General features: G+C 49.7%; 1 protein-coding gene across 1 annotated transcript in view; it reads right to left on the reverse strand.

The window, feature by feature from the left end:
* Positions 1-27,151, reverse strand: part of Ntn1 (netrin 1) — a 174,087-nt gene that overhangs the window by 30,820 nt on the left and 116,116 nt on the right. The window contains exons 4-5 of the mRNA XM_071603099.1: positions 17,346-17,495; positions 14,882-14,935 (exon numbers count right to left, since the gene is read on the reverse strand). Of these exons, the coding sequence (XP_071459200.1) occupies positions 14,882-14,935; positions 17,346-17,495 (204 nt within the window). The remainder of the gene's footprint in view (positions 1-14,881; positions 14,936-17,345; positions 17,496-27,151) is intronic.

The raw sequence follows: 27,151 nt of genomic DNA on the forward strand, positions 1-27,151 counted from the left end.
TCAGCAGATCCGACACTGGCCAGGCACAAAAGTCAAGGCCAGCATCCACTGACGTGGCTGGACCTGATGAACAGTGAACACCTTGAATGAGAATCATCTACCGAACTCATGTGTCCCTCTCACGTAGTGCACTAGGAGTCCAGGAAGGCAGATCTCTTGCCTCCTACCCAATTCGATCCTCGAATCCCAGCCCCAGCACTACGTGGATGTGTGATCGCGGAACAAACGTGAGGACGACAAACTGACAGATAACACAAAGCTTCTGATCCGAAATCCCAAGGCATTCTGGGAGTTGGCAGGCAAAGTTACGAGAAGCCACTCCGGAGCCTGGCTGAATAAGAAATCCCCCATTTTCAGCCTGTAGCCCAGATAAGGCCAAGGGAAGGATTTAGAGAGCACAGGATCCGTATTGCCTAAGCCCTTCCAAATTGCAGAAAAGACTGCACCTGCCTTCATCCGTCTGCGGCTGCTAATCCGCTGTAACAGCTCCATGCCCCCCATTCTATCTCCCCCTCGGCGGGCAGAGTTATCCTGTGTATTCGCCTTTAATAAGCTAAGCCATTCTGGCACCGTATTCACTGGTATCTGCTCCCACCGGGCCCGCCCCACGGGGTCTCCTTGTCAGCTCTCCCAGTGAACAGGGGATTTTGTGTTCAGCAGGGAAAACAAAGCTGTCCCAATAGGGATCCAGTTGGCTCTCTCTACGCTCCTCCAGGGAGAGCCAGCAGTGGACACGAACTGCAATTGCTGTCAACACGAAAGGGGGATTCAGATGAGCTAAGCTGGGGCTCCCTGGGAAGGTCATGAAAGAGAGGGACACTTGCAGTCCTGTCGCGTCCACCCGGCTGGTTGGCTGGCTGGTTAGCTCGGCTGGTTAAGCCAGTGCCCGTAAAGGACATGCTTGGAACCCAGGGGCTGCCCTGGCTTAGTCTGCCTACACAACAAACCGCAGTCGCTATTGGGTAGAAAGCACTCTCTTGGGCCAAGATGAGGCTAAACTGCTTCCTACAGAGGAAAAAAAGGCCCTTAAGATTCACCCTCACATTCTGATGTCAATTACTGTAGCCCTGGTGACAGGTGGCCAGAGATGAGCCCCAGATTGGAAGAGTGATCCAAAAACATCTATGGGGAAGACTGCTTTCATGTTCCTTCTGAGCATATGAACTACATTTCCCAGTCATCCCTTGGAGTAGTGTGGTCACATGGCCGAGTTCTGGCCAATGAGATGTGAGTATAAGTGAGACCCCACATTTTGAGGCCTAGCACATAAAAATCTCCCCAAACCCTCCCAGCAATGATGCTAAGGCCCCAGATGGCACAGCCAAGTGACAGAAGGAGCATGGGGCCCTCGATCCACCTGTGGGAAGGAGGCCATCCAATGAGGAAACCTGTGATGGCTGTTGTATCAGCAAGAAATAACTGACCACCAGGAATGTTTGTTTCAACACAGCCTGCCTGATCCACGCAGGGTTGTGAAATTCACAACATGAAGTGAATTAGAACAGCAGGCAGTTTTTTGTGATAGAATAGAGACAGAGATGAGTAGGAAGGACTGTCACTACAGAGTGGTCAGCTAAATGTGGGAAGGGGGACATGGGGACCCAAAGAGTAACCGGCAGGTCTTTCTTCAGTGTGGAACAGCAAAAAGGGAGAGGGGATGGAAAAAAACCACTGGTGCCAATAAAACTTTCCATCAAATTATCTGCCATGTAAAGTTGTTCTTGGGTATGAGAAGGGAACTGGTTCCAGGACCCCCCACAAACGTCAAAATCCTTGGATGCTCAAGTCCCTTATATAAAACAGCACGGTGTTCACATATAACTTAGGCACATCCTCCAAGTACTTTAAATCATCTCTAGGTTACTTATAATATCTAACCCAACGGAAATGGAATGCACATAATTGTTATACTGCATTGTTTGGGGAATAACAACAACAACAAAAAGTCTGTGCACGTAAAGTACAGATACTTTAAAAAAAAAAATTACATTTGATCTATGGTTGCTTGAATCCATGCAAGCAGAACCCACGGGGACAGAGAGCCAACTGTCTAGCAGATGTGCTGGGTGTCCTGCCCAGACCCTTTACTGGCCCAGCGCCCCAATCCCCAGCTGCTGCAGGGCCAGGGCACATTTGCAGTCTTCTCTGAAGGCTTGCCTTTGACTGATGGACACTGCTTTGCTTGCAGGTATCTGGGAGGTTAAAAATGTCCCTCCCCAGGAGACAGTCCATAGCTAATGGTCAACAGATGTGGGTGAGTAGAATGGGCTGGTTCTTTTGCCTTTAAGCAGAACAACCTTTTTGTTTTGTTTTTGGTACCAGGAATTGAACACAGGGGCACTCAACCTCTGACCCACATCCCCAGTCCTATTTTGTATTTTATTTAGAGATGGGGGACCCACTGAGTTGCTTAGTGCTTTGCCATTGCTGAGGCTGGCTTTGAACTCACCATTCTCCTGCCTCAGCCTCCCAAGTTGCTGGGATGACAGGCATGTGTCACGGCGCCTAGAAAGCAGAACAACTTTGGCATGAATACCTCTCCAGAGCCCCTGTGGGATTAGGGCCGAGTCTATGTGTTTTCCCAGCTTCTTCCCTGCCTGATCCTGCTTCTCCCCCTTCCTGGTTGCTCTGAGAACACCTCTTCAATAAATCACCTGCCCAGGAATCCCTGTCCTAGGCCCCTTGAGGTTCTAGGAAATCCAACCCAAGACACCAGGGTCCCTGATAGCCCTAATGAATGGCTGACCTTCTACTTCTTCATCCACAGCACCATAAACTGGCCAAAACTAGGAAGGAGGGCAGGAATGAAGTCCAGGCTCAGGGTGATCCTGAACTATCAGGCCCCCAAAGGATCCTGCCATCCCAGAGGGTTTGTCTTGTGAAGATGGAGGCTCCTATGAAGGCGTCAAGGACTGAAGATAGATTTCAGATGCTGATGTGAGACTTCCCAACCCTGGGGCTGAAGGAGGTGGTCTCCCGGGACAGCAGGAATGCTTGGCCAGAGAAATTAGGGCTGAGCCCCACAGGAGAAGGAAAGTGCCAAGTTAAAGCCTAGCTCAGCTTGGGCCTAAGAAAATCTGTGTGTGTGTGTGTGTGTGTGTGTGTGAGAGAGTGTGTGTGTGTGTGTGTGTGTGAGAGAGAGAGAGAGAGAGAGAGAGAGATATTAAGGATTGAACCCAGGGACCCTCTACCTCCGAGTTCCATCCCCACCCCTGTTTTGAGACAGAGTCACTAAATTGCTCAGTCTGGCCTCAAACCTGTGATCCTCCTGCCTTGGCCTCCCGAGTTACTGGAATTATAGGCATGCGCTATTACATCCAGCAGGCCTGAAGAAAATCTTGAAGCAGTTTTCTCTAAAGCCCATTGCTCAAACATTCTTCAAATTTTTCATTTCCCTTCAGTGGGACAAATCTTTTCAAGCTTCCATGTCTGATTTCTTTCCTGCTTAAAAAAAAAAAAAAAATGGTTTGCTTGAGGCACCATGTGAAAGTGGGAACCCCACTTCTTCATCTGACCTAGAGCAAGTCACTGATCTCTCAACCTCAGTCTCCTCATCTGTTACATGTGGAGTCCGGGTTGGATTCCTTATCTCCCTATGTTCCTCCTGGTATCAAGATCCAGAATTCCAACTCCCCAGAGGCCTTTTGGACAATACTGCGCTTCAGAATATTTAACAATCGGCTCTCTGTGGGAGGAAAAATCAGCCGTGACTTGTACTATTTGCCAATTTCCAAGGTGTAAATAATCCCACCATGGCCACGTTTAAACCATCCGTGTGACACCCAAACTCAGAGTTGGAGGAAATGTACATCATCAGCTCTGGAGAGCCAGCGTGAGTAGGCACATACTGGCCCCACAACATCCCCGATTCTCAGTAACCTCTTGGGCAAGAGAAGTTCATTTTAGACCCCGGATCATTTCTGATCTCTGCAAACGAAAGGTTTTCACCTTCCTGGATCCCACAGTACGCTTTACTCTTAAGCAGAGATCACAAAACACTACAGATGACACTTGCCACAATCTTCCCTAGGGAGATGCTGGCATCTCAGAGGATGGAACCGGAGGGGGTGGTACCCAGTGTCCTCCTGAGATGCCAAGCACGGGGTTCCAGCTGAGTCAGGCTCAAGGCAGAGGCAGGGGACTTGCTGATATGGTCACACTCTGAGCTCTGGAAGCCAAGGGGGAGAGCAGCAGAAAGGACTATCTTGCTCAACAGGCAGTGGGGTGGGGGATGGTCTGAACATCACCCGGCCAGGGAGGAGGCAGCTAGTGACCTCCTGGCCTCCTAACTGTGAAGGTCTGGGTGCACCCAGGTAAGGCCCCCAGATACTGGGCAAATCAGGCTCCTGATCTGGGCACCCTCCCTGGTCCGACTGTCCCACAGTCCCAACGCAGCTCTGAAAGAGCCCCATAGGCCACTCCCCGACACTGAGCCTAAGAGCACAAGGCTCGCTCTGCCCACCAGGGCCGGCCCAGCTGCTGACGACAGATTGAGGGAGATGACAGAGCAGGATCCAGGTGATCCACAGTCGGCCTCTAACAAGGCCCCCAGATTTTGAGCTGGGAGGGGATGGATGGGTCATTCAGCCCACCTCCTTCCCTTCACTGAGAGCTGTGGGCAGCTTGCAGGACACCCACACTGGGAAGGGTGAAGCCCCCAGACCCCAGGAGCCTAAGAATGGATTGATGGTCCCAGCTGTTTTATTACTATCAAGTCTGGGTGGTTGGGGATCTGGTGGGTGATTTCATCAAAGGGCCCACGATGGGTGCTGCCCACCCTAGGTGCTTCTCACCTTGGTTTGGGGGCTGCTGAGGTTCTATGGGGCAGACCCAGGACTCTAGAGAAACCCCAGGGTTTTGAGGCAGCGTTCTGGGCAGGGGCCACCCAGGGGACAACTCGGTATCCACCCCTGCCTCAGCCGGCTCTGCAGCCTGCACACTCCGCCCCCACCCAGCCTCTGCCAGCATGACAACTGTGTGACATGGAGGAGGGGTGCTGGGCTCTCCCATCTCTCTCCCTGACACCTGTCACTTGTCCCATCAGCCACCCCTGTTGAGTCCCCAGTGGGAAGAGTTTCCCCAAAGGGCTAAATATTCCGCCCCCACTGGCCCCTCTGGCCCCCAGCTCATCCCTTTATCCTGCTCCACTCTGCAAAGGCCCAGAGACAAGCAGCACAATGAAGTCCTGAAACCCACAATGCAAGGGCTTCCTTTGTGCTCCTCGGGGTGACGAGGCCCCTGGCAGTGGGGTGGGGAGGTGGGGCTCTCTCCTGGCCCTGGGCCTGACCTCTGCCCCCACCCTTTGTGCAGGTCCCCAAAAAGGGGAGAGAGGGGAAGGGGGAGGGGAAGCCAGAGAAAAGGAAGGTGGCAGAAGAGACAGGGAGAGCCCACAAGGGCAGAGAAAGCAGAATCAGAGACGAAGGATCTAGAAAGATAGGAAGAAAGAAGGTGCTAGAAAGGAGTCATTCAGGCTGCCTAGAAGCAACTGAACCATCTTAAATTGATTGCTGTTTTTAGGTTCCCACTGGTCACATGTACCAGAGAGTCCACTCAGTTCAACCGAATACCTATGGAATCAGTCTGGTCTCAAGTGAGCAGGTCCCACTGTTTGGAAGAGCCCTGTGTCTCGTGGTTCCATCTCTGGTCTCCCTTCCTGGAGGAGGGTTTTGGACAGCTGAGTTCATGTCAGGACATCTAGGTTTAACCCAGTGGTTTTATAATCAGGGGCTGCCTGTCCCCAGGGGACATTTGGTTATCAGAGCTCCCCAGAGGGCAGGGTGCTACTCAACACGCAACAGTGTGCAGGACAGCCCTACCCCAAAGGATCCTTCAGCCTTGACACCAACAGCGCTGAGGTCGAGAAACCAAGGTTTAACCTTGGGGTAGAAGATTGCAGGTGATGCTCCAATATGTAGCGAGTCTAGGTGGGAGGTCCTGGGCTCAGTCCCCAGCACCCAAAAAAAGAAAACCTTGGTTTAAATACCTTAAATAATTGCCCAGCTCCCATACCCTCCATCCCCACCAAGGAAACTTAAAAGGATCCCCGAGTGAAGCCAGGCATGATGGCGTGTGCCTGAAATCCAAATGACTTGGGGGGCTGAAACAGGAGGATTGCAAGTTCAAGGCCAGTCTTAGCAACTAAGTGAAGCCCTAAGCCACTAGCAAGACTCTATCGCAAAAAATAAAAAGGACTGGGGATGGAGGTCGGTGATAAAGCATCCCTGGGTTCAATCCCCAGCAACCCCCGCCCCCAAACACACAAAATAAAAAAGCTGGTTCCTGACTGCACTTCTTGGTCTCCTTTGTTGGAGGGTCCTCTTCCTCAGGGATTCTCCCCTGAAGAAAGCTCAGAGCTCATATCATATAAACCACAAGTTGGGACATGGCACTACCTCTTCCTTTAAGGGCATCTGAGGTTAATGATAACAGCGGGGACCACGTGAGCAGCTCTTTTCATTCTTACATCCTATATCACATTTATTGTATCTGCAAAAGCAGCCCAGGATGGGGATCCCTTTTGCATTTCTAAATATAATGATTTTGTATATCACGTCATTACAGAATATTTTAATAATGAAGCCACTGAGCACCCCAGCTATAAAAGACGTGTGAGGAACAATCAAGAAATTTTTGACTATCGGTACTAGGTGATATTAAAGAATTTCTTGTTCATTTGGTGAGGCGAGATAATCATATCGAGAAGATATTCTTACTTTTCAGTGCATTCTGAAATATTTAGGGGTGAGGGCTGGGGTTGTGGCTCAGTGGTAGAGTGCTCACCTAGCATGCATGAAGCACTGGGTTCGATCCTCAGCACCACATAAATGTAAAATAAAGATATTGTGCCTACCTAAAACTAAAAAATAAATATTTAAAAAAATATTTAGGGGTGAAATGCCATCATATCTAAACTCTTCTTTTTCAATTTTATCTTTTGCAGTACTAGGGATTGAACCCAGGGCTGTTCTACCACCAAGCTATATCCCCCTGCGTTTTGTTTTTTTTTTTAATTTTGAGACAAGTTCTCCCTAAGTTGCTGAGGCTGGCCTCCAACTTGCAATCCTCCTGCCATAGTCACTCCCAAGTTGCTGGGATTATAGGCATGTGTTTGAACTCTTCTTCAAAAGAATTTCAGCAGGGCAGGGGATGTAGCTCAGGGGATGCCTAGCACATATGAGGTTCTGGGTGAATCCCTAGCATCACCATCTCAAAACAAAGTTAAATTTAAATTTTTGTTAATTAAAATATCAGCAAGGTGATACCTTTGAAGCAAATAAAGTCAAGGTGAGGAGCATGGGGTCATTCCCCACTTTTGCTGAGATTTTTTTCATGACAAAAAGCTTCATAGAGTTAAATCCCACATGAATCCAGAACACACTAATTTCTAGTAAAACTCAAAATTGGGGATAACTTTCATTTTAGGTTTAAATGTTACCATGGAAAAAGAAGCAGGCCAACCAAAAGTTAAACTTGACCCCCTAGGAACGCTTGCTGGCTTAAAGATATGTACGTAACCTTCTAAATCCTCAGCTGCATCCATGTCATGTAACGAGTAACTGGTAAATGAGCCGGTCCATCTGTAAGTGCTGCAGCATCTCTCAATACTTTTGGAGAGAACACACGAATTTTATCCAGTAAATACACACGGGTTGGCACTATTAGCACTGGGGTGGGTCGTTCCTCGTTGTTGGGGCCATTCAGCACAATGTAGGACATTTGGCAACATTACTGTCGTCTACCCACTAGATGCCAGCGTGCGGCACCCTCCCCCCAAGTTGTGACAACTGAAAATATCTCCAGACAGTGCCAAATGTACCCCGGGGGAAGAGAACAGTCCCGGGTTGAGAACCACTGAAATTTATGAACATAATGAAACAATTTAATTGAAGTGCCCCGTAAACCAGTCTTTCCACCAATCAAAGTCAACTCTCCATGTGTCCTCTGCTTTCTGTTTTTGTCACTTGGCAATACACTGTATCTTTCCATTTAAATATCCTACAACATAATTACCTGGCTATGCCGTTATTAACTCCAACTCTACTGAAAGACGTGGAAGTCACTTCCCTCTTTGGATAGTATAAACGATGCTGTAATAATCATCTTTGCAGCTAAATCTTGCACACATCACTATTTCCTTAGGCTAAATTTCTAGAAGTGAACGGATGGGTCACAAATACCTTTGGATACACAGTGCCAAATCATCTTTCATAAAAGTGATACAAATTACCCTCCTATTGCCAGACTCTGGTGTTTCCCCAACCCTTTTCAACATGGAAAACACTTTATTCTTTTATAAATAGTGTCAATCTAGTAAGTTTTGAGGATGGACTCTCTTTTCATGATTACTAGTAAGTGTAACACTTCATATTCTTAACTGCTATTAGTATAAATTTTCTGAATTCCCAGTTTACTTCCTCAGCCAATTCTCTACTAGGATCTTTATTTCTTGTTGAATTGTAAAAGCTTTTTATTTATTGAGGACTTGAATTTTTTTATTTTAAATACTTTTTGTAGTTGTAGATGAACAGAATGCCTTTATTTTATTTATTTTTATGTGGTGCTGAGGATCGAACCCAGTGCCTCATGCATGCTAGGTGAGCACTCTACCATGAGCCACAACCCTAACCCTCACCCCTAAATATTTCAGAATACACTGAAAAGTAAGAAGTGCCTCACGCATGCAAGTCAAGAACTCTGCCACTGAGCTACAGCCCCAGCCCGAGGACTTGAATCTTTGATGCCACTGTCACAAATGTTTTTTCCTCAGCTTTTAGTTTGCCTTTTACTCTGCTTGGAAAGATTTTTGGAGTATGGAAGTTTTTCATTTAAATCTACTCAAACTCTTTCCCTTTAGAATTTCTGGCTTCTGTATCATGTCTGGAGAGCTTTCTTTACCCAGAGATGACACTGATATTCATGTGTTTTTTTTTTTCTAGAACTTTTAGAATTCATGAAAGATCAATAAATCTTAAATCCATCGGTGGTATGCAGCGTGAAGTAGAAATCTGATTTTGTTATGTTTAAACGGCCAGGTTTCCCAGAAGCACTTATGGAATAATTCATCCTTTCCCTCATTGATTAGCAACCACAGATTTACCATATCCTAAGTTCTTCTGTTTACCTTTGAGTCTGTTTCTAGACTTTGAACTCAGTGTTGGTGATCTCTATTCCTATGCCAGTACCACACTAATTTAAATATCCTGTTGACCATATTTTAAAATATCTGGAAAGGCGAATCACTCTTCATTAGTCACCTTCCAAAAAATAATTCTTGGCTATTCTTACCCCTTTCTTTTTCTAGCCAGCCTGTAGGACCATCTCCTATCCAACTGGGATATTGACCAGAATTATGCTAAATTTGTGGATTATTTTTGGGAGAACTAACATTTTGACAGCTTTGAGTCTGGCCTTCCCCAGGACATGGCAAGACGATCCCCCCCCCCCTTTTTTTCCCCCCCTGTCTTTGGCATCCCTTGGAAAAATCTTGTGCTTTGTTTATATACACCCTGTGCTTTCTTTGCTTGGTTTCTGTTTGCTATTTTTATTGCTATTTTAATGAAATTGTTCCATTATCATGAAAATGGAAACTGAGTACTCACTTTGGGGCCAGACCTCTCCCGTGTGCATTTCACTCCAGGACACCTTGGCGTAACTCTTCTCATTGCTAAGATATAAAGAAGTCACCAACCTTTGCCCATTCACTTTGGAATGGCCTCCCTGCAGAATTCTCGTTGGTTCTAACTATTTTCAGCTGACTCTCTGCCAGCACCTGTGTTTCCCATGCCCGCTCATTTTCTGGTATTAACTGATTCATCTGCCCTGTCACTCCAGCTGCCTTGTGACCAGAGAGAGAGCGCTTTGCCAAGCATTCTCCCAATTCCCAGAACCCACCACGGCAGCCTCACCTACCGATCACTCATGCTCATAAGAGGCCCTGGGCTGGAACTTGCAAAAACAGCTGCTTTGAACCAACCCTGTCTCCTCTTAGCTTCGGATCCCTCCCACCTCCAGCTGACACACGTTTGCAAGAAGAATAAACTGACCCTAAGTTGACCAAACAACATAACTTCTGAGAATCAGGATGGCCAGGGTGGTCAATTCTACTCAGATCCCAAAGCCAGGTGACCTTGGCCAGAATCTCAGAGATGCTTATTAGACTCCTGTGTCTCAATTTCTTCCTACATAATGATGGAACCCACCTCATACAGGTGGATGATTAAATGATATTAAGCATTCCTACCACTGAGTTTGCTTCATCCAGTCATTTCATATAAATGGAATCAAGCAACACGAAGCCGTGTGACTGACTTCTTTTCATTTAGCATGACGTTTTCGAGGTTCATCCGTGTTGTGGCATGTATCAATACTCAATTCCTTTTTTATGGCTAACGTTCGATTTTATGGCTCTTCCACATTTTGTTTATCCATTCACCCACACGGATCAACATTCAGGCCATTTCTGCTTCTTGGTTCTCATCAAGTTCAAAGCCTGACCTGATTTCTAGCCCTTAACTCTCTGCTTGTTCTGACACTCACAGCTGGAGGGCTAAGCAGAGGCCCCCCAAGCAGTTCCCTGGGTTCCCGCCTGCCTCGGGCAGCTCAGCCTCCCGTTTCCCAAGGTCTTCATCAAGCTGACTCTCCATACCTGACCTCAGGTCAACAACTCCCACCCAAATCCCACCTTCCTGGATGGAGGAGCCAGCAGAAAGGGTACCAGCCTGGCTCAACCCACCCTGACGCTGGCTGGTGTTTGCACTTTTTTGGGAGAACTAACATTTTGACAACTTTGAGTGTGGCCTTTTTTAGTTTGGGATAGGGCCTCACTATAAAGCCACTTTTTATGTGGCTTTGTTCTTCTCTGAGCACTCCCAACAGGCCACCACTGATTCAAAGAGATCATTTGCAGTATCTCACCTCACCCAACACCCAGCGACATCCTGCCCCTTTCACAGAGGAGAACTAGGCTGGGGCTCCCCACCTTAGTAACTCTTCCTCCTCCTGTCCTGCCCACCAACACCTCAGCGTCATTCAAGGGTTCATGCGTATGTCCCCACAGTCACCCCCCCCCCCCATTCCCTAGCTGAACAAAGGCCTAAAACAGAACAGCCCACACTGACCCAGGTTGCAAGTTTTATATACACTCATTTTTTTTTTTCAATGTAAAAAGGGAAATGCTAAGAGGCCACCAGATGTGACATCTGAGGTCACCCCAGTACACACCTGCCAGCACTGAGCGCAGAGCTTCTCCCATAGGTTCTTCTGTAGGCCCTCAGTTCTAGAGTGCTTCCTCTAAGTTCCCCTGATGAGTGGCACACCGATGCCCAGGCTTGGGGCCACTGGAGCAATTAGCCAAAGGCCCAAGTAGAGCCCCAAAGGAGGTAGGGACAGCGAGAAGTCAGCTGGGGGCAGGAGGCCAGGCCCCCACTGAAAGGTGGGGGAAGCGCAGGAGCTGGACAGCTAGCTCCCCACACCTGGCTCTACCTCCCACTCAAAGGCTGCCCTTCCTTCCTCGGGTTTTCTTTATTCCATTTCCGTGGAAGGCCCGGAGCCCGGACGAGGGTGGGGTGGTGTCAGCTCACGTGGGTCCTGCGTGCCCATCCTGCACATCTCCGCCCAGCTCGGCCTTCAATGACTTCACCTGGAGCAGCCCGAAAGTGGCCACCAGCAGAACGTTTTTACCGAGGAAGGCACACCTGTTACCAATCAGCCCACGTGTGGCACATTTACCTGGCCCCCAGCCCGCTGCAAGGGATTGTGGGCCAAGTTGATTGTCAGAGGTGGAAGGGGAAGCAGCATTTGGTTCTGCAAACTGAAAAAAATCTGGCAGGAGAAGAGGGTCATTCCCAGCATGGAGAGCCAGGCCTCAAGGGCCCAGGAGCCAGGGGAGGATCGACCCAGATCTGCTGGCTCCAGACCAGTGCTCCTCCCACTGAACCAAGTGGCCTCCACAAGGACAATTTGAAACTCAAGAACTTCCCTTGAGTTGATGGAGGGCTAGGGGTCCCTCTTGGAGCCATGGTGTTGGGGTCTCTACAACCAATAAGTAGGTGTGTGCCAGGGGGAGCCTTGGACACAACACCCTTTATGAGTGGGGGTCCGTCCCTCCCTTCTGGCATCCTCAGCCTCAGGCCTCCCACAGCACTGTGTCCCTCACCGCCCTGCCCATGACGGCTCACCTGCTAGCTCAGGGGGCAGGTAAAGAACATTCCCTGAGCAAGCTGGCCCTTTGGCAGGGGGAGGGGGGTTCAGGGTGAGGTTATGTCCATCAGCTTTTCGAACAAATTCTTGGCTTATTAATTCTCTCTTCTATTACACAGACAAAAGTAAATAAGCCTTTCTCAGGCAGCCTCTCCCGGGGGCCTTCCTTCCCTGCTCAGACAGAGCAAGAGCCGACAGGTTTGGAAGCACTGAGCTCCCAGGCCCCGCTTTCCAGGAGGCCTTCTTGGCCTCCAGCCCGAAGTATCTGGGCTCACTGGGACAAGGCTGGACCAGCTTCTCTGCATAGGAGGACCCACAGGCCAGCATTTGGGTTCTGGGGTTGGCTCATGCTCTCCCAGGGCAGGTCAGCAAAGGTCAAGCCAAAGCTCCAAGCTCCAAACATGTTCTTCCCTGCTCCTTTTAGAGGAATGTTTATTTACTGCTTGCTTCAGTTAAAATCATATTGATAAACCTTCAGAAAGAACAAAAGCAATGAACAGTCACAAAATCAAAAGAAGTCAGAAGCTGGGTGTGGCGGCACCCACCTATAATCCCAGCAACTCAGGAGGCTGAGGCAGGAGGATTGCAAGTTCCACGCCAGCTGGGAAACTTAGCAAGGCCCTACCTCAAAATAAAATACAAGGGCTGGGGATGTAGCTCAGTGATAAAACACCCCTGGGTTCAACCCACCCATCTAAAAATAAAAGTCAGAAAAATTGAATAACCAACAGAGAACTGTTATGGAAGACATTCTCAAGAGGATTCTACTGATGTTTAGAAGTGCTGTTCACAGCCAGGTATCGGGGCACACACTGGTAATCTCAGGGACTCAGGAGGTTGAGGCAGGAGGATTGCAAATTGGAGGCCAGCCTGGGCAACTTAGTGAGGTCCTATCCCAAAATAAAAAGGCCTGAGGATTTGGCTCAGTCGTGGAGTGCCTGCCTAGCCTGCATAAGGCTCTGGGTTTAATCTCCAGCCCTTCCCTACCCCGCCAGGAATCTCACAGAACTGAGAACCTTGGATACCAGCTTTTATCTCTGTGCTACACCCAGACTTTATACCATTTCTAACAGCCTGTGTGGACATCTCAGGAGATATTTTTCCTCCTTCCCCTCGCCTATCTCATTTTCCCATTTCTGATTTGGAAGAAAAAGCTGAGAATTGTTGCAAAAAGCTCTAAGAAGTCAAATTGTAAGGTCTGGGAAAATGGGAGGAGACAGAGAGATCATTCAGATCTGTCCTGCCCTGGGGTGAGCTGTGGACACAGCCCCTTCATGGCCCCCACAGCCCAAGAGCTTATCCATGTTGAGTCTCACTCAGGTACATCACTCTCACTTATGATTGGCCAAATGATTGCCAAGTCATGGTGGTATCAAGAATCAAGATTCTGGGGCTGGAGATGTGGCTCAGTGGTTGAGCATTTGCCTGGCAACTGTGAGACCCGGTGTTCAATCCTCAGCACCGCAAAAAATAAAATAAAATAAAATAAAAATTCATTTAAGATAACAACATGGGTATGCAAGTTCCCCCACACCTTCTTGTAGTCCTATCTAATGAAAGGTTCCCAGGGGTATCCTTGCTGGGGACTCTTCCCCTCCACCTCCAAGTATACCAGTGCAGAGAAGTTGTGGTGACCGAGGACCAGGACTCTGGTCCCACGTACTGAAGGGCCTTATGTGTGCCCACAGCCAGGGCTGAAATACCTTTCTTGTGCCACAGAACCCTGTGGATCCTATCTCAGAGTAGTATTTTTTCCATGCTAAAGTAAAATACAGAGAGTTGCGACTTAGTGACCGTTCAGCTTAACGATTTTCAACTTTATGATGGTGCAAAAGTAATGTGTATTCATAGAAACCACACTTTGGATTTTAAATTTGGATCTTTTCCAGGACTACACCGTCAGACCCTTGTGACACTGGGCTGCAGCAGTGAGCTCCCTGTCAGCCTCCCGTCTTCAGGGGAGACGAATGCTCCACAGCAGGTTCTGTGGCTGAGCTACGTGTTCACCGGGTTAAGAGGATTCGGTGCATTTTTAACTTACGATATTTTCAACTTCCAATGGGGTTTTCATGACATAATCCCATCCTGCATCAGGAAACGTCCGTACATAGGAAATTGACATCACTGAGTACAGCTGCCCAGATACCTTAAAAACCCCCAATCCAAGGTACAGGTACATTATGCACATCTAGGTGTGGGTCTAGTCACTTCTGTAATTTGGAAGCAACCACGCACACACAGACAAGATTCCACATATCTGCAATCAACAATAATGCCATGTGAACACTGTTGTGCTTTCTGTGCATGGCCTCGTCACAGGCACTGTCAATGAGCTGTGGTCGGAGGCCCGCCTCCATCATGGAGGAAAGGCAAACTCTTGAGTGAGAGGTGGAAGAAAGTGAAGATGTGACTCTCTTCCCGTCTGGGCTCACAGGTGCCCTGAATTCTGTGTGTGGACGCTGTGTCCAGGAACTCCTGCCTCAGCCCTTGCTCCTCGGCAGCCCTGGAAGGAGTAGCTCCTATGCTGTTGGGTTGACCAGCCTCACCTCGGTAGGCCAATAGAAGGAGCTCAATTTTTAGGGTTCTGACCCGGCTGGGGGTTACAGAGGCATCTGGGCCTTCTAATATCCCCCTCCCCACTTCCTGTCCCACCAGAGAGCAAAAGTGACCAATAGAAACTTACCTTCAGGCTCCTCCACACTGCTGGCTGCGGTGGTTGGCGGTGCTACGGGAATCTCTTTTTGAGGTTCAGGATGGAGAGGAGGAGAAAACAAGGTAAGAAGATATTATTTTTGAGCTTGGAAAGAGAATGAGCTGAGCACAGCCTCCTCCCAAGCTCCCTGGAACTATTCGTCCCTTGCCCCAATCCACAGTTCCAGAAAAGGGAAAAGGAGCGAGCCTGCAGAGGGGCCCCCGGGGGGTCCTGGGCACATCGTCCTGTTCTCTTTTCCCTTCACCTGGCACGGATGTCATGGCTACTGGTTGTCAAGGAGGGACAGGAGTGGGGAGAAGCACAAGGGAACTGGTGGCATGGGAGGCTGGCCCTGCACCCAGGGCCTGACCTGTCAGTCCTCCTCAGGTCTGCTGTATGTCATCAACTTCGATCAGCCCCACGGGAATACCCAGGCTTGGGGAGCAGGAGTCACCTGGAGGAGGCAGGGTTTGCTCCTTGAAAAATGGGTGGAGGACAACCTCGGTGTGGAGCCAGATCTTGCTCTCTGTGACCTTATTAGCAACCACTACAGCAGCGAATTAGGAACTTGGGACCTTGGACCAGGCCATTTCTGAGCCCTATAAAGCTAGATGGTCCCAGCAGAAATCTTCCGGAGGCACCATCTCCATAGTCCAGTCTAATCTCGCTAGTCCCTGAATTAGGCTGGGGCGATGGCCACAGAGCCACACTGGCCACCCAACCTCTGTGTCAGGTGCTCATGGACATCCCAGGATGAAACCCTGCGGCTGCGGATGTAGGTGGGCATGCTCTTGGTCCAAGTCTGATACACCAGCTCCTGTGAGCTTGGTCTTTCCGCTAGGGGATCTAAAATATGGGTTCCAGTCCTTCCTGAACGTCCAGAGAGTCCCTGAATCCCTTTAAAAGGGAGTTCAAAGGTTGGGGGTGTAGCTCAGTGGCAGAACCCTTGCCTAGTACATGTGGGGGTTCCATCTCCAGCACTGAAATAAAAAAAGGGGAGACCTCATTTCTGCTCCCCACCTCCACGTTTTCATAACCCCAGATTTCCTCCTGCCTTTCTAAAAATTTTATTTGGTTTAGAAACTGGTCAGAACTGTGGACGGGACCAACACAGCTGGCCTGTCCCAGAAGCAAAGGGCCCCATCTAATTGGGACAGGTGATGTGTACAGTGTCTAAGGTTCCCACCTGCTGGAGGAGGGGTTGTCTGTGAGGTCTACGGGAAATGCTCAAGGACACCCTGGTGGCTGCTGGTGTCAGGGGGTCCCCAGCACCCAGACTTGTGAGACCCCCAACTCTCAAGTTGTTCCAAGTCCCTTGTGACTGACCATCGTCATCACCAGAGCCTACCCAGAGCTAAGACACAATGGGATCTGAAATACAGGTTGGCTGTCCTCCCCTGAAATGGGCCAGGTAGTAAATACCGTGGGCCTGCAGGTCTCTGCTACAGCAATTCAACTCCACCGTGAATAGCAGCCGCAGTCGGCATGTAAACGAGGGGTGCGGCTTTATTCCAATAAAACTTTATTTATGGACCCTGAGCTTTGAATTTCACGTGTTTTTTTTTATATATATATGTCATGAAACATTATTCTTCCTTTGATTTTTCTTTGACCATTAAAAAAGGTACAAACCAGTAAGCCAGGCCATACAAAAGCAAGCAGCAGCCAGCTCCCCGGGCCCAGAGCTTGCCAACCTCTCTCTCCAGAGAACCAAACTCTGCTCCTGGGACTCGGCCTCGTTCGCTGGGATCCGCTCCCTTTCCTGCCCTCCTTTCTTGGCTTGGTCAGTCTTCCCCAGGGAATCATCAGGCTGAGGAAGAGGCTGAGGTTGAGCCAGCTCCCAATTAGGCTTGGCTCTCCAACCAGGGTTAATTCCCTGCTTGTCGTGCCAGCGTGACCCTAGCAGATGTAAAATACTGAAACCCTCTGAGCCAAGGCTTCTGAGTGACCCCTGCCATCCTGCTCACACCCCTCTTCATGCTCTAGCAACTCAAAGGCTGAAAACTTGAGGCCCCATGGGATCCCTGGGACCCCTCAAAAGTGCTATGATCCTTCATAAGGACTATGGGTGCCGTGCCCAGAGGCTGTGACTAACTCTCTCAACGGCCCTGGGATTTAAGTCCTTTTTGTACTGAATGCACTGAGGCAGGGGAATATTGGGGTGTCTGTAGTCAGAAGCCCCCCCACCAGGTCTGGGGTCAAGGCGGGATGTGGAAATGGGACCCGTGCTGGAGAGTGGGGCTTGTTTCTCAGGAGCCAGAGACTTGTGTGTGTGTCAGGACAGAAGGCCATGGACAGGCTGGCTCTGCAGAGCCAAGCTCGGGGTCTCCCACAGGGTCTCAGTGAGCCCTCGGCATTGAATGCAGAGATACTCATCACTGATAGCAGTGATCAGCAAACCCACAGGGACCCCCCTCCTAAGCCAAGGATGGGAGAAAGAGGAGCTGGCACGTACTGATGCAGGGTGCAATGGGAGAGCGGCTCTGCTGGTAGCCCTTGGCACAGCGGTTGCAGGTGATGCCCGTCACACCATCCTTGCAGGGACACTGGCCAGTGGTTTGGTTGCAGGTCTTGCCAGCGGCGCCCACGGGGTGGCAATCACAAGCTGTGAAGGACACACAAGAAGAAAGTCAGAGGGGTCCCTCCCTACCCAGGAGCACCCCCTGGATCCCACTCCAGGGGAACATCGGGGGTGGGAGGCAGGCCCGGCCAAGCCCACACCTGGTCCAGAAGCTCTGGGACTGGTTGGCTGCCAACCAGGAAATAAGGAATGAAAATCAGAGTGAACCTCCCTAAAAGGGCTGTTTTGGCAATAGCAGAGGGAAGCTGGGGAGTCCTTCTGAAACTGCAGGAAGAAAGACTATATTAAATACGTTTTCAAGGGCTGGGGGCTGTAGCTAGCTCAGTAGTACAGTGGGTGCTTGGTATGCACAAGGCCTTTGGTCCGATCCCCACCAAAAAATAAATAAATACATAAATATGTCTTCAGGAAGGAAGAGCCCCCACAGCCCCAGTCATGAATGGATGGGGGAGTTAGAATTTCGAGGTACACCTTCCCTTGACAAGAGTAAGTTCATGCATTTTTACTCTCTGCCCTCAACCACTCTTGGCTCTCAGGCTTCTTTGCAGACCCTCTGGGTAAACAAGTGGGGTCTGGGGCTCATAAAGCACTAGAGTCGGTAGATCAGAGGGGAGGCCCAGGGAGGAAGCTTCTAGGCTGCTCTTCCTGCCTCCTTGGTAGCCAGGCATTCACAGCTTGGGCTTCTAGATCACAAAACTCACAAACTGCAGCACTAGAAAGGGTCACGATGATAATGTGATGTAGAACCCTGATTAAATGTGCAAAGACTGGAGGTACAGGAACCTCCTGGGGCCTCACAGGAAGGCCATAGCCAAGCTGGGAGAAGATGTAAGGCCCCTGATTTTCGGGCCAGGGGTTATGGCATGGGAGAGCAGGCCCCACGCCCCTCCTCCTGATTCCAAAGGGGTGGAGGGTTGTACCCTCTCCTGCCACATCTGAGGCTCCCTTGCTGTGTTCTACAGACCCATTTTCAGTAATGAAGAAGCCAGAGGACTTTCCAGGGGACATCTCCACCAACACCACAATGCTCTGGGCAAAGACAGTTTGTCCAGCAGGCAGGGGACATCTACCTGACCAAGACAGTGGACTGAAGGTGGACAGGGAGGAGAAGAGAAGGTGAAGGAGGCAAATATTCTGCCTGTCCCCTTGCCCTGAGGAAGCCCCGAGAGGGTGGTGGGTGGCCTGTGGCAAGGCATCCTCCAGCCACTTCAACGGTGCCACAAGCTGCTGTGTGCTTCTGTCCCCAAGGGAATAAATATATCCAGGAAAATAAGTGAGAACAGAGATCCTTCAAGAGCTAAAGGGGACATCTCCAGGGATCCCAGCTCAGTGTGAGGGTGCGAGTCTGCAGATGAAAGCACAGCCTCTCCCAGGGGCCTCAGCCCAGGAGTGGTCAGTGGGGCGAATTAGTGGTCAGTGGGGGAGGGAAGAAGGAAGCCGAGGAAGCAGAAAGGAGAAGGTAAGGCACTCGTTACTGCAGTTGTGTTCAGATATGGAAAAGCTTCCAGAAGCACCGGGGTGAGGGAGCTGACAGGGTGCCCCGGTCAAGACAGAGGAGGGCAAAGGCCTGAAGGACGGTGGACCTGCTGGCTCCTCACAGCACAGGATCCACGGGAGGTGCTGGGACCGGTCCCATCTCATCAGGACATTGTCTTCTGACATCGACCCTAAATTCAAATTCATACTCTATTATTTGTTTTTAATTAAGTTATATAAAAAAAAGACCCAGATTAACAAACGGCCCATGGGGGCATGGTGACCATGATGCTGGTGGGGAAGGGCTGGTGGGAGGGGGCCTTTGACTTTCCCTACAGCCTCTTAAGTCCATCCCCATGAAGGATGGGGTGACTGCATGGGCTCATTTCTAAGTTGGCCATGTGAATGTTGGGGGGCCATAGCACATGGTCCCCTAATCTCAAACCCCTGATGTGGGCGTGGGCACCTGGCAGACGGGGACTACAGGGGCTCATGCCAGCTGACCTCCCTTGGCCCGCTCCACGAGGCTGCTGGTAATCCTCAAATTCATGCCAAGACCTATTCCGCTCGGTGCTGATGGAATACAGCTGTGTGCCAGTACATTTTAGATCCTCGAACTTGGCCCAAGAAAGGTCACAAAAGGTTGCTCTATTGCTGAAGAGCCAAGTCACACACGGGCACCACCATGGCCCGGGTCATCTCTGTCTTGGTGGAAGCTGGATGGAGGCCACAGAGGACCGTGCCCTGTTCTCATCCGTGGCCTCGCACAGCTGGTGGCCTGCCCTGCTGCCTGGAAGGGACCAGGCACCAGCTGAGGTCTGCTGCAGCCCGGGGCCATCCTCAGCAGAGGCAGGCGGCTCTGTGTCTGCTCTGGGCAGCCGGCACTTCCCAACGGTCCGTTGTTTGATGAAACACGAGCTGATGCTGGCTGCTGGCTTTCCAGATCTTTCTCCCTCCCAAGATTCTGCAAAGACTCTGTCTGGTCTGAGACAGCAGGCTGGTTATGCTTCCACACCCATATCATTGTTCTAGGAGGAGAAGTCATGAGGGTCCCTAAGGCCACTCAAATTGGGTCCAGGTCAGCATAGAAGTGAGGTAAATGGAGATCTTTTCCTCTATCACCAGGCTTCATTCTGTCCATGACAGAACATCCCTCCCTCCAGCAATAGCACCCCACTGGGGCTCCTGCAGCCCACCACTGAACATCCATGCTCTCACACACCCTGTCTCCTCAGGTCCCTACAACAGCTCTGTGAAACTGGCACGGCTGTACAGCGAGGAGACCACAGGCTGTCGAGGAAGTCACAGGAGACACAAGGCTGTGCAGAGATGGAAATGGCCTGGATCTCTGAGGGGACACCACTCAGGCACCTTACCCTCTCTGGATGTCCCCTCTGCACTTCTTGTTCTTCCAGGAGAAATAAGCTCTGATCTATTTCATCCAATAGGAGCGGGCTTTCTGTTACTTGCAACCAAATGCAATCCTAATAGAGACCTGTATTGCTCTCTGGTCGAATTTGTCGCCCCAAAGCCAAACACACTTTCCCAAAATGCCCAGGAATCGGGATGGCCCAAATTGCACCCTCTGTGCAAAGAAGGGTGATTTTTCAAAGTATGGGGAGAGTGGACAGATGACAATGTCCCCATGGTGTGTTCTTCTATAGCTGGGAAAAGAGACATCTGACCGTCAATGTCAAAGGAAGAGATTCTGAGCCCAGTGGAGCCCCAGGACTTGGCCTTAGGAAGAGAGTCGAAGCATTCTTGTTGTGGTCTCTCCTCCTAGAAATGGAAACACACACACACACACACACACACACACATATCTCAGACACAAACACACAGATTCCTACAAGCTCACCCACAGATACACACACAGAGCCTCAAGAGGGCAGAAGGCAGAGGGCAGAGGGGTGGAGTGAACAGGGGGGGAAAAGGAAGTGAGGTAAATGGAGATCTTTTCCTCTGTAGGGAGCTCTGGTGAGGAGGATAAATAGAGAGCATTGCTGATTCTTCTGAGAACAAGGTACAGGTCACAACACCGCCTGCCACAGGAAGCTCATCTGGGGACTCTCATTTCCCTAGAAGTTGGCCACTTTTTTCCAGGAGGAAGTCAATCCTTTCCATAGCAGGTCACCCCGTCTCCATGGGGCAGGCAGCACCTGGTCATGGGAAATGATCTACCAGAGGGTTTTTTTTTTTTTTTTTCCATAATGAGAAAGGTGAGCCCAGAAGGAAGCCCAGGTTCCTGAGAACTTGGTGGGATCGGATTTCCCACAAACTCGACCGGCTGCAGAGCCTCCCAGTGAAGCTGAGAAGCTGAGAACCCAGGCTGTCCTTGCTCGGAGTCATCAGACAGGGACACACAATTTGGGGACCTAAATGGTTTCAGATGGGCAACAGGTGACCCAGGCCTACTCCTGCCCTGCCAGTTACCCTGGGTTAGTGCCTCCTGGATCCTCAAAGCTCCATCAGATAGAGATTCCCTTAGGTCCTCAGAGTTCAAAGTCCATTGTGGACTCCCATCAGGAGATCTGGCTATTTTTACTGAGGATCCTGGCCCCAGGGGCTCTTGGGATCAGGCTGGACCCTCCTATGGCAGCAATATAGTGCATCCTTTTGGAGGAGAAAGGAGCAGGCTCAGCACCAGTCCCTCTGGAGCTGGGGAGACAAACCGACTCCTCGGACATCATTCCAGGCCTCCAGCCAGTCCTGCAAGACAGCTTTTGGCCAGTATCATGTTAGAGGCTGAATCCACACCCCATCCCCCAGAAGCTGAAGTCCTAACCCCTCTTACCTATGAATGGGATATGCTTGCACACAGGGCTGCTAGGGTTTGGATTTAGAACGTCCCCCAACAAATCATGTGTGTCGGGTGGGGAGAGAGTGGTCATGAGGGCTCTGATCTCAGTGGATTAATCCATTGGTAGCAGAAAGGCCCACCAGCAGGTAGGACCCAGTTGGAGGAAGCAGGCCACGGAGGGCGTGCCCTGGAAGAGTACCTCTTCTCTCCAGTGCTCCCTCCCACCCCCAACACCTCTCTCTCTCTGCTTCTGAGTTACCGGGAGCTGAGCAGCTGTCCTCTGCCACCCCTTCTGCCATGATGCTAGGCCTTACCTCTGGCCCAAAGCAGTGGAGCTGACCAACCATGGACTGACTCCTCAAACTGTGAGCCCAAATAAATCTTTCCTCCTTTAAATTGCTCTTGTTGTATAGTTTGGTCACAGGGATGGAAAGCTGACCAGCCCAGGGTCTTTAGAAAGATAATCAAGACCATGAGAATGGGCCCTCATCAAACATGACTGGTGTCCTCAAAACAGAGGGTGTTGGGGGTCTGTGGTTGTGGCTCAGAGGTAGAGCATTCGCCTGGCACGTGTGAGGCACTGGGTTCGATCCTCAGCACCGCATAAAAATAAAATGAAGATATTGTGTCCACCTAAAACTAAAGTAAATGAATAAATATTTTTTTAAAAGAGGGTGTTGGGATACAGATCCAGAGGAAGGAAGAAGATGGCCATCTACGAGCCACAGAGAGAAGCCTGGGGCAGATATCCTTCCCTCACAGCCCTCAGAAGGAACCAGCCCAGTTGGCATCTTGACCTTGGACGTTCAGACCCCAGAACTTCGAGAGAACCAATCTCCGATGTTTAAGTCACCAGGTCCTCAGCACTTGGTTCTGGAAGGCTGTGCTAAGCCTCAGACAAGCCTCTTCTTCCCTAGGACTCCCCAGGCCAATCCTTGAACTCCTGTTCTGCCATTGACCCATCAGCCTGGGCTACCCTGTGGAAGGTACCATGTCGAAGAGGTCACTTTTGCTGGGGGAGAGAGAACGATCAATGATGAAGAGAGGGTCAGCATCACCAGAGAAAACCAGGAGCTGGAAGCTTCCTATGTCCTTGTACCTCTTGTGCACAAGTTGGGCCTCTTGGAGGAAGTCTGGTGTCTGTCTGTCTGTCTCTCTCTCTCACACACACACACACACACACACATGCAGAGGTGGCACTGAACAGAGGACAGACATCAGCCACAAAGGGGTATTCCAGCACATGTTTCTTCTCCATTCTCCCAAAGAAGGTGTGAAATGTGGGCAACCAAGAGCTGGCCAAGGCTGTCGGGGCATCTGGAAAGGAGGGGCCTAAAGTAATGTATGGGGAACACATGGGAAAGGCAGAGCAATGGGGTGGGGGGTTCAAAGGGGCCAGGGAAGGGGGAGCAGATGTTGACCTGGAGGGACTGCTTGCTCTCTCTCTCTCTCTCTCTCTGAATTCAGAGCTATCGATGAATGGGAAATGGAAACAAAGAGGCCCAAAGAAAGTAACAGAAAATCTGTATTAGTCCATTTTCCGTTGCTATAACAAAATACCTGAGGCTGGGTATTCTGTATTTATATAATATTGACAAGGTCTACGTCTAGGGAATCTGTTGAGACCGACCTTTGTCAAATGCATTTGAGATTCATCCATAGTGTCGTGTGAATCGATAGTTCCTTTTCATTTCCAAGTAGCATCCCTGGATACGAACACTTCCCATTTCTCTTTTCTATTCAGCCATCAAAGTGCACTGGGGTTGCTTCCAGTTTGGGGCAATTCATTATGAATAATGCTGTTATAAACATCCGTGTACAGGTTTTTATGTGAGTCTACGTTTTCATTTCTCTTGGATTATTTCCTAGGAATGGGATTGGCGGGCATGACTACAGATCGATGTTCAGCTTTATAAAACTGCCGTTTTGAATTCCCACCAGCAATTAGAGTTCCAATTGTTTCTTGTTCTTGCCAAACGCTTGGAGTTGCTAGTACTTTTAATTTTCACAGAATATTCTCTCTTTGTGTCTCTAATTTGCATTCCCTTAACGACTTCAGAAACCATCTATTTATCTGCCATCCATTCATCTGGGTGTGTTTGAATATTTTTTCCATTTTTATTTATTTATTTATTTATTTATTTTTGCTTTCCTGTTGTTTCTAGAGTTCTTTACCTATTCTGGATTCATATTCTTCATTGGATATGAGATGTGCAAGTATTTTTCTCCCCATCTGTGCCTTGTCTTACAGAAGGTACTTCTTAAAAGGAAAGTCAGATATATGCCTTAAGTCACCCTTAAAATGTCAAATGCACTTGAGATTCATCCATAGTGTCCTGTGAATGGATAGTTCCTTTTCATTTCCAAGTAGCATCCCTTGGTATGGACACATCCCATTTTGCTTTTCTATTCATCCCAGTTTGGGGCAATGGGTCCAGTGGCTTCCAATGCTTTTTTTTTTTTTAAGAGCTATGGTTATACACAGTAGTTAGGTTCATCCCCGAAAACTCATACATGCATAGAAATCAATTTCAGTTCACGACGGCTTCCAACACTCTTCATATGAGACCCCGCTGCTCTTCCCTAGACTCTGATGAGCGGACCCTGCCCAGCATGGCCTCCCTTCCCTACTGACCAAGAGCCCACCAAACTCTTTCTGCTCCTAGACTTTGGGACTACCTGGGAAGCTCTTCCCTTGGTTTCCTTTTTGGACTGTGTTCTCCTCCTACGCCAGGGCTCCTCGTAAACACCTTGTCCTCAGAGACCCCGGGCCAGGTCATCTTGTAGAGCAGCTTTGCCCTACTACTTTTCTCTTTCCTCTCGGTTTCCTCCATATATAACTCACCACATTCTAAAATTACCTTCTCTTTTCTCCTTTGTGATTGCCAACCCCACCCCCACCTCACCAGAAAGTGAGCTCCCAGGGACTGAGTCTGTCCTGGTCGCCGCCACCACTCTTGGTGCCTGACACGCAGTAGGTACTCAGTAAACACTTGAGGAGTCAATGAACAGTCTCCCTAACCATCTGAATCTAACTCAGAGCTAAGCTGCCGCCTTTTCCACAGGGAAAGGCCCTTGGGTTTACCCTGAGCATCTGGAGAGAAGAATGAGGAGGCAGAGGAATGATAATCCCCCTCACATCCTAGGTCAACGAGGCCCCAGTCTCCACTCTGAAATTCCCCATGCTAATGAGAGGAGCGAGGATCACTGAAATCCACAGATAATCCCCAAACTTCACTTCAGCTGTCTGTGTCAAGCTCCTCCGCAGCGAGGAGTCCCTCTCCCTCAGCAGTGGCTAACGAGGCACAAAAGAATAAATGTCTCAAGTTGCGCCCGGAGCCTTTCCCCTGCCACTTTCGGATCAAGGTGCAGAAGGCAGGAAATGCAGGGGGGAGGGGAGCCCCCTAATCCCAAGATGAGTTATTTGACCCTCCCTGATCTAGTTAACCATAGTCTCCCTGCACCTGTTCTATAGCTGAGGCAAAAAGCACAGGTCCTGCAAATGGTTCCCAGAGAGAGAGAGAGAGAGAGAGAGAGAGAGACTGCACACACAGGCTAGAGGTGGAAGGCAGGGGCTGGAAACAGCCAGAGTACCTGATCTGTGTGGCAGGACAGGGAAGGACAGTCCCTCCCTGCGTCAACTTCTAGCCCGGTGTGGTCAGGATGCCCCTTGCATGCCGTCTGGTCTTTCCGACTGGCACTCTCAGAACCCCATTTGGACATGCACAGCCTGTCCTCACCTCTGCTCGAGGTTCCACAAGCAGCTGCTGGCCACATCTCTGTGGCTTGATTCCTTTATCAATTTTGTTCCCAAAGCGTGTGCAACAGCATTAGGGTAAATCCTTGGGGCCCTGCCCAGTCCTGTGAGAATTGGCCACAAAGTCCACACAGGGACTGAGCCCTTGCAGAAGGGGAGTCTGTTCTCCCAAGCCCCTCTCTGCCCAAGGAAAGAATAAGAAAGTTGGAGAGCCGAAAGAATCCTCTACACCTTGTGTGTACTCTGACTTCGTGGAAGGTTCTCGCATCTCCCTTTTCTTTGATTTGAACATTTAATCCTAACAGTTAACATGGGTGGAGCAGATACTTTGTGCGAGACTATAGCACCCCAATAAATCTGCATCATAACACTAGGAGGGAGAAGGGACGGTTACTATCCCCATTTTCAGATGAATAAACCAAGGTAGAACTTGAACCCTGATCTGGATAATTCCAAGTTCAATGCTATTAAAAGCTTTCCACCCTGAGCCCATCTGATGGGCCCCACCTGGTGCTTTCCTGGTGGCAAAAGCCCAAAAGACACTATTTCCCAAGTAAAATGTCCTCAACACTCTTGACTGCCAAGCCCAGAAACTCCAGGAACTAGGGGAGATCCAAGGTCAAAGGTCTTTTCTGCTCAAGCTCTGGGGACCCCTGGGGATCCTCCGGGAATGTCACGTAGAAACTCAGAGTGGGCCTACGAGATAAGGACTCACACCCAGGGAGGTGAACACAATAGAGATGCCCAGGAAATGAACTGCAGGGCTGGGCCCAGAGGACCTGTTTTAGCACAAGTGCAATGAGTCACAGAATCAGGGACACCCTTCATCTGTAAAGACCTTGGAACAAAGCAACCTCCACCTGACTAGTTCCATCCGCTCTTCCAAGTCCCTAGATCATAAGTTTCACTGCTAGAAGGGATAACCCTGTTGTAGAAAAGACCCATATGATTTTGAATCTTTTAAGAGCAGAACATGGAACCGGAGAAGTCAAAGCTGGGAGGGACCCAGGGACCAGAAACCTGAATACGATTCCACAAAGACAACTGAGGTCTAAGAAGGTCACATGACTAGTTCGATGCCCCACAGATTCTGAACATTAACCAAATCTGTAAAAGGGGGCTTTGACTCTCACATCCCCCAGAGAACAGAGAAAAAGTGTGTGCCAACACCGGTCACAGCTGGGGTGAGATCTTCCACTGGGCATTTTTCTCTCCCAACTGTAGGATCCGAGGCAGGCGTCACTTGTCTCTCGTGGCAGGTGCTGGCCTTACCTTGTCACATGAATGCCACTCCTTGGGTTGGGTTCTGTGCTGTCAAAGCTGGAGCTGCTCTAGCTACCTTCCGTGCCTCAGATGACCAACCCTTTTCTCTGCACCCCACAAAAACACAACAGGAAACAGAACTGTGATAAGGGACCCACAAAATGAAAGCTGGCTCCTGAGGGTTTTGTAAAGGGGGACAATGCTTTAGGAAGGTCCAGAGGGGTGGGGTTCCCAGGTACTTAGCTATGCTGAGACTAAAACTTCCAATGATCAGATCTAAATATACAAGCTGGTGTACACATGTGCACACACATGATCACACATGTATACGCTCTTGGCCTGTGATCCCATGTCTTGATCTAGATATTGTGATATTAGGGGTGC

Source organism: Marmota flaviventris, chromosome 17 (genome assembly GCF_047511675.1).
Source record: "Marmota flaviventris isolate mMarFla1 chromosome 17, mMarFla1.hap1, whole genome shotgun sequence".
Taxonomy (NCBI): Eukaryota; Metazoa; Chordata; class Mammalia; order Rodentia; family Sciuridae; genus Marmota; species Marmota flaviventris.